Source organism: Cryptomeria japonica, chromosome 9, assembly GCF_030272615.1.
Source record: "Cryptomeria japonica chromosome 9, Sugi_1.0, whole genome shotgun sequence".
Classification (NCBI taxonomy): Eukaryota; Viridiplantae; Streptophyta; class Pinopsida; order Cupressales; family Cupressaceae; genus Cryptomeria; species Cryptomeria japonica.
Genome location: NC_081413.1, coordinates 693,437,874 through 693,446,280, shown reverse-complemented (window position 1 = coordinate 693,446,280; position 8,407 = coordinate 693,437,874). Strand labels below are relative to the sequence as shown.

Here is an 8,407-nt window from a genome sequence, read left to right as displayed (position 1 = left end):
TAATCCAAAACAAAAATCCTTCAATGGCACACATGAAATTTCACACATGCACATATACACCTCTTGCATACTTTTTGATATCTAAAATAAACTTTTCAATCTATTATTTATATATATATATATATATATATATATATGTGCAATATGAAGTTAGCTCACCAACAAATCATCTTCAAAAACACTTGCAAAATATGAAACATGTAAGATGTGTCGGTTGAATCTGTTCCCCGATGCATATGCGAAGCAAAACAAATTGATTACATGCTGCCCACATGTCAGGTAAATAACCTCAAACATAAAACTAATCACCAAAATCATTCCAATAATTTTGTATAACACGATACATTACTAGTTGCCCAAATAACACTGTTCTTCCCGAAATGCCAAATATCAGATCTTCACTTTTGCACGACGAACAACATCAGAGCCCAAGATTTTGGAATAATCTACTCGAGGCATCCATCCAACTACCTGAATCACCATGAAGCAAAATATGCAACCAAAGTGTAGTTCAATTCAAAATGTTCCCATGCAATCAAATATTGTGTTCCACGCTCCAGACTTAAGAAAAATGGATTTCATACTTCTAGTAGGATGAATATGCACAAACCAGATGAATTCTTTGAATCGGGTGCCATCAATGACAACTCCCATACACTTATCGGCACTATTTAGTGTCTCTTGCCAATAGTGGATTAGCAACACATGCGTACCATAGTTACGATGCACACACAAAGAATGGATGGTTAGAAAACTTCATGAGAAAGGTATAGATTGCTACTAGAATGCTAAAATTAATGGATTAAAACTTTTGGTATATGTAGATTTGGTTGTGCACCACTAATAGCTATTAAATGACTATAAAAATTATATACGTCAACTGAAAAAATTAAACTCTTTGCTGAAAAGTATTGGTGTCAAATTATTATTACAACCTTACACAATAATGGTAGCCATATTGTAAGTTGTTATAAACTAACTATATAAACAATAGAAATTATTATAGTCATACTAAATTTTAGAACTTTATTCTACACCACTAAAAACAATGCCTCAAAAAATGCAACCTCCAGTTTCAATAATTTGATAATAGATCCTAATGGTTTTGTGCATTCTTGACTCAAGGGTGAGGTTTATTTTTCTATAAGATGTATTGTTTGTATTTCAAAAAGTAGATATAACACATAAATACAATTAAGTCACACATTTAAAGATTTGATAGCATGTTGAAGTTTATTTCATTCCCATACAAGTCTTAGAAGTCATCATTAATCAAATACCTATAAATGAAAATAAGAGAAGATTTACACCAACAAATAGTGTAGGAGGTGACTATGATGATGTGTCCAAGGACCCTCAGTCATGTTTTTGGAGTGAGGAGGAGGATGAATCATTTTTAGACATTCTATTAGAGGGCCATCTTCACGAAAAACTAGATTTAACTAATGTTGGAAAGTTTTTTCCAATAGAAGAGGATGATATGCTTTTAGAATAGGAAGAAGATCTTTCTTATCCTTCATCAATTTTTTCTTTCTCCCCTTTTGATGGGAACAAAGGTTTAGGGGACATACTAGATGATGAGAATGAGCTTCTTATAGATATATTAATCAAAGCTATTTAAAGATGAATAAGACTGGTAAGGTTTCTTATGTAGTGGTCACTAGTATAGCTAGGTTTTTGGTCCTTAGAAAAGGGTTTCTCTCCCCTTTCATGGGTTATAGGGATTCCAAGATGAATCACTTTTTTATGGATCTAATCATAGTTTTTTTCTTCTACTAAAAAAGGGAAAGGATATCATACTAAGATTTTTGAGAATGGTGTCCCATTCTCTCCTCTTATTGTCCCTAGGATTTTAGAGGTTGAGTTAAATGCCCATGTTGGGAGTACTTTTGAGGGTTTTTGTTTCATCTTGAGAGAGAAATGAGATGGGTTTGTTTCTTATTGTTACCATACATGTTATTTGTTCTCCTCGTGTTCTTATTCAACCTCATAAGGTTTTAGAGAAATTTCCTAAGAGCTTTGGTGTGGAATTTTCTATCGAGATTTTGTTGGAAGGATTGATTCTTGAGTCAATGTTTATTAAGAAGGTTGATATTGTTATTTCTTCACCTCTATCTGCTATTTCTATGTCTTTCTCAGGAGTCTCTAGAAGAAAAAAATTAATATTGCTATAGATTATCATATTGAATATTTAATTTCTTTGCTTAAGAACACTCTTGTTGGGAGATTCTTTGGTAAATCTCCTAAAAAAGATTCAATCAAATGAAGGATGTTCTCGATTTGGAAAATCATTGGTGAGGTTGACACAATACCAATGTTGATACATTTTTTCCTTTTTTATTTTTTCAATCTAGTAGATTGTACAAAGATTATTTTGGATGGCTCCTGATTTTTTAGAAACAATGGCATGTGTCTTCTATATTGTACTTTTAGTTTCAACCTGTAAAAGATTTCTTTTTCAATTTTTCTATTGGGTTCATTTGTCATGTTTGCCCTTGGAATTTTGGATTGAAATGATTATTGTGATTACCAATTTGTTTTGGCAATATGCTGTCATAGACAAGATCACTAAATTCTTGAAACTTCTTGTATATGCTAGATTTTGTGTATTTGTGAAGAAAAACCAAGTACTCCCTACTCAAATTTCCTTATTCTCAAAATTTGGAGTTTCGGTATAGCAGATTGAATACAAAAATTCTACAATCTTTTACCATCCTTGTGGCAAAGGTGGTCATATTTCAATTACTTGCTTGAGAAATAAGTAAACCCACTTTGTTTGGAATAAAAATGAACAATGGCCCGTTTCTATGGAGTTCATCTCTTCCTTTGAAAAGATTGAGAAAGAAGAAAATAAAAGGAATTCCTTGATAGATTGTTTGATGATGGTTGCCTCTTTTAGAACTCTAAGGCTTGAAGAGGGGAGTTGCCAATGGCCCTATGTTTTCTTCTTGTTGAAAGAACAAAAAATCTGGAGAGAATGATCATTGTAATGCGAAAAAACAAACTTCTAAACATTTTTTGAACCACCCTGATTGTGTATAGGCTGATTGTTTGTAGTTTTAAGTTAATGCCCCATCTTTTATTGTCTCTTTACTACCTTTTTTATGTTTAGTTGTTGTTCGTGCTCTATCTTTCTCTTTGTAGAAGCTTCTAGTCCTTTTGAAAACCCTAATTACCTTCATCAAAGAACTTTGCCTAGTAAAATTTGTGTATGCATTAAACAATTTTTTTTTTCATAAAGCCTAAGTCAGATAAGCTCTTTGGTGAACTAGAAATCTAAGTTGTGGCTGTTTGGTGAAATTATTCATTCCCGAACACGTAAATTTCACTTTTCTATCTCAGTGATAAATGACCTCCGTACAGTGTAAAAGTTTTAATCTAAGATTTTAATACGTCAGTCCAGCATCTCCGGAATTTGTCGTGCTTTTAGCATGCTATTCGGACATCAATATGTTTTTAAATAGAAGAGTGGAAAAAGAAAGAAACACTATCCGAACAAAGATAGTATCAAAGCATTTATGTGCTGACAAGTGGAATGATAGGAACATAAATTAGGCCTCATGCCTCATTTCCTTCCCATTTTAGAATATATTGTTATCTAACCCTATATTGAACTGCATATGTGGAAGAGAATTGTGTGGGTTTGGTGTTGGAAAAAAGATGGGAGACAATAGTATGGGTAGCAGCAGTTCTCCATCTGATACTGATCTCAACAAGTACAATGCAAGTGGAAAGCAAAGAGAGATAAGGGGACAAGACGTGCTGCTGCCCATAGCCAATGTGGGTAACATCATGCGCAAGATCCTCCCGCTCAACGCCAGGATTTCAAAAGAGGCCAAGGAAACCATGCAAGAATGTGCTTCAGAGTTCATCAGGTTCGTCACTTCAGAGGCTTCTCACCAGTGTCGAGAGGACAATAGGAAGATTATCACTGGTGAAGATCTGATATTGGCAATGTCTTCTCTTGGCTTGGAAGACTATGCAGAGGCTCTCAAAAATTATCTCCATGAGTACAAGGGAGCTGATGCTGATATACTTTATGTCAGAAAACATGGATTCTCGAATGATTCCTCTGAAAAGAAACACACCAGCGTGGTCTCTGCAAGAGAAGACCCACATCAGTACCATTTTCATATTGGTGGGGAGGCAGTGGAAGGATCAACTAGCCACAACCAGCGGCAGCCCACTCTCCAAGAGGAGGAAGCTCAGGCGGTTTTGGCCAAGGACAAGCATGAGATATCATTTTTTTAAGTTTTCCCAGCTTGTTTTCTGTTACGGTTTTACTAAACCTCCAGGTGGTTTCCATGTATGCTTTGTAACCTTTTCCTTTGTAATTGGTTTGAGATCATGTTATATAGTACAAGCTTTGTTTAGACAAAACTAAGGTATAACATAGGCTGTGATTGATAAGCGTTTCTTTGTTTTCGCCAACAGTTTTGAGAACTGCAAAACAGACCAAGAAAAACCTTCGTACCTGTTGATGATGCGCTCAAGCTTTGAAAATTCTATCTCAACGAATGTACGAACGAATTGTAATGTTTTGATTCTAGAATAATGTTATATAAATGTTCATAAAATTTCAAGTGGAGTACATGCACAAAGGATTGGGTAACGTATTGTTAAAGGAGAGAGAATGAATATGGGGTGCGTAGAATAATGTTTTACTTTGGGAAATGTCGTATTGTTTTTAATATTATACATTGCTTGATTTAAGAGTAGAGTTAAATCGATTAGTTTTGCAGAAATTGAATAGAAATCTAATTAAGATATGTAGAACTGTCGACTCAAACTTAAATAAGCTACTAATTGTACAAGTTTATGATTCATTTAGCAATGGTGCTTTTAGAGTCCTATGAGAATCTATTCTTATGATGTAAAATTTGAAAATAAAATCATATTGTCTTAAAAAAGATCATAATGATCTTATTATAAGAAATGGCGAAGCCTAAATCCAAGCAGAATAAAATAGAACTATCACAAGAGATTATGGGAGCTTATCAAAGCTCTAATTATATCTCACATTAGTGGGTTGATCCACGAGTCTATTGCAATATCGTCCATGCAAATGTTTCACAAAATGGTTTGTATCATAGTTTATATCATATTATGATTGTTTTTTGAAGTGTTAAGATTAAATTAATAATATTTAAAAAATTGACATGTTTTTTATTAAGATAAATGGGTTCTATAGGGACTCAAAACCCAAATCCAAAAATTAAAATGCAGTAACCAGAGTCTAACCAGCCGCTAACCAGCTACAGGAAAAGGGGATTCACCCCAAAAAAGAAGATCACAAAAAACAGATCTAAACAGGACGCAACAACATAAAAAATTAAGATAGAGCTTTCATAAGCTCAACATTTTTCCGAATCACTTTATTATTAATCTCCTGGTGTTCCTCCATAATAAACCTCGAACTACCACTTACTTGATGCTTTCTCCTAGTCTTGGTACATGGTCTCGTGGATGCCTGCACTTCTTGGTTCATCTTACTCAAGTTGATATCTCGGGGTGTCTTTGCTCTAGACATCTACTCCTTCTGCAAGGCAATTTCTTCATTGAGTCTCTTAATACCCTTGATACTATTGTGCATGGCTCCATTGCTAACCTCCACCAAACCCTTTAGTTTACTCTTCAGTTTTTGTATCTCTTTCTCTAGCCTATCAATTTTTGCCTCATGCTCAGTCTTCATGATCCTGATATCTTTCACAATTTGCAAGGATAACTTCAAGATTTCTTTAGTCTTATCTGGAGCAGGAATCTCAGTGAAAGTGGGAATGAGATCTTTAATCCCCTATTTCAGAATATTGATCTCCCCAAAAAACCATTTGAAACACTTTTCCTTATAAACCAACGATTTCCCTAGAAGCATATCAACATCTTTTTCATCATTTTTGGTCTCATTGGGGTCCACATTGAGGGGTATCTCGAGTTTTATTTCGTTATCCTCCTTGTCAAGATTCACTGCCTTATTTCCAGTCTTCTATTTTTTCAAATTTTGTGGGCCCAAGATGTGGGTCTACGAAATAGGGGTTATCTTTTTAGCAGCCCATCTAGGAGGGTTTTTTTCTGCTACTACTAGTACCAGGAGTTATCTTTTTTAGGGGACCCTCATCCTCTGAGGGTTTATAATCCAAATCATCTTACAGCTGGATATCATTCAAATCCATAGATTTCCCACCCTCTGCATCATCAAACTCCATATTTGATACATCATGCAACTCCTGGTTGGCTAAAGACTTAGGGTTTTTTCAGAGTAGGGGAGGGTTTGACCTCATGGGCCTTCACAAACTCCATGATTAAGAGAATTAAACCCTGATGAAGAATCGGGTTATCCTCATTGTTAAGATGCTTACTAATAGATAACTCCAGGGAAGACAAAAAGTAAAACGTAATATAAATTCTTTTGTCATGCTTAAAATGGTTAAAAATTATGAAATGGTAACATAAAATACTAGCAAAGCGACGATCGAGGGTAATGTACCTCATAATGACTTCTGCCATGTCTGTGCAGAGACTTTGAAGGTCCAACCGATTGTAGCTGTCATTCGGGTTCTTCTTAACCCTACTCCTTTCACTTTGTTTATCATAGAAAACAAGGAGGGCTTCTTCCAAGTTTTTCCTTTCCCTGAAGAATTTTTTGCCCTCCACACTGAGCCCAAAAATCTCGGCAATGAAAGATTAATCAATTCTGAACTCTGCCCCATACACACGCAACAACCCATTATCCCAATTACTCACAAATAAGTCTGTGAGATGATGATTTTGTCCATGAAGTTTCCCAACAAAGGGATCCATTCCCCCATCCAAAATTTCCCTCTAGACCTCCTCAATCTTCTCCCAAAGCTCACATGAGGATGGCTCCATTCTGTTTTTGTCTAAACCCATTATGATATTGCTTCTGTAATTTTTTTGGACAACACCAAAACCAAACTTCAAGCCGATGCAAAAAAAACAGAACCACATGAACAATTTAGAAACTCGCCTTCTCTCTTTTCTATGAAAATCTCTACACATGTGATCTGTCATCATTAATGTTCGAGCTATGAAATTTTTTCGGCATCCTTCCTTGCCAACGCACACAACTGGAATGGAAAGGAATCCCCTTCCTACCACCACTTTTCGTCATCTCTAACTACACCTAGATTAGTCACGTGGTCAGCTGGCCTATTACCCTTGGACCTCAAAACATGTGATATTTTAATATTCTCAAATTTGTTCATCATTTTAAAGCACTCCTGCATTAAATGGTTAATCGTCTAGCTAGGTGGAGACTTTTTGTTCAGACAAAATTTATTATATTTAACGAATCACTCTCCAACCACACCATCTTAAATATCCTCAAATTTGTTCATCATTTGAAAGCACTCCTACATTAAATGGTTATTCGTCTAGCTAGGTGGAGATTTTTGGTTCAAACGATTTATTATATTTAACAAATCACTCTCCAACCACACCATCTTAAATCCTCCATGACTTTCCATTCTAAGCCCAATGTAGGCTACATTTGCCTCGGCAAAATGGTTTGTCTAGGTGACCAGTGGGAGTAAAAAATTGACATGTTTCCTCATAGTATAATGACATTTTTTTTGTCATCCATATTCAAGATGAGATTGTTTTAATTGTTGATACAACATGTTTTAATAAGATCTAGCAATTACCTACAACTTTCTTTAGAGTCTTGTGCATACAGATTAATGAAATTTGGTGAGTTCTAGACAAGAGTGACTATTATAGATGATGTATTGTGTGAGGATGAAAGTTTAATGTTGTTTTGTATTTTGGACAAACTTATCAGCACATTTAAATTTAACTACTTTCAATAAAAAATATTCTAATCAAAAATCTTTTCTAAATAGATTCATTCCAGCTAGCTTAAATTAATGGTATAATATTTTTAATTAGAATTTGTAGTGTTGTAAATTGTCACAGTGTCAATTTACACCTCATGTTGGTGCCCCTACTTTAGTGTGTCGCCTCCTTTTCTACTATTTACGTATGTTTTGTGTGCATTCTCTAGTCCTGATGCCATGTTAAACTCACTACCCGATTCCCTAGAGGGGTGTCCCTCTCCTTGAGGCTTAATTGTGGCCCCTTGATGAGAAGGACTAGGGCGCCCACATCCTAGTCCCTCTTAGTTGGGCTCTATTTTGAAATGGGGCAAGGGTCTCATCTGTATAGGAGGAATTCATCTTTGTGGCTTCACATGATTGTTGGAGGCCAGCCTAATAAGTAAATGACCTGGAAACCCCTATATAAAGACATTTGATCAATTCATTTAAATCTAAGACTCCAAGCTATCCATGCTCAAATATTCTTGCATCTGTGAAACATTCATCATCAAACATTTTCAGGGATCTTCAAGGCTACATATTTTTCATTCAACCATTATGGAACAAAATTACAC

The 8,407-nt window shown here is 35.1% G+C and overlaps 1 protein-coding gene across 1 annotated transcript; it reads left to right on the top strand.

Moving 5' to 3' along the window:
* Window positions 1-3,660: 3,660 nt before the first annotated feature.
* LOC131073878 (nuclear transcription factor Y subunit B-4-like) lies at window positions 3,661-4,251 on the top strand. The gene has a single exon (XM_058010382.1). It carries the CDS (start codon window positions 3,661-3,663, stop codon window positions 4,249-4,251), a length of 591 nt encoding a protein of 196 aa, XP_057866365.1.
* The last annotated feature ends 4,156 nt before the right edge of the window (window positions 4,252-8,407 follow it).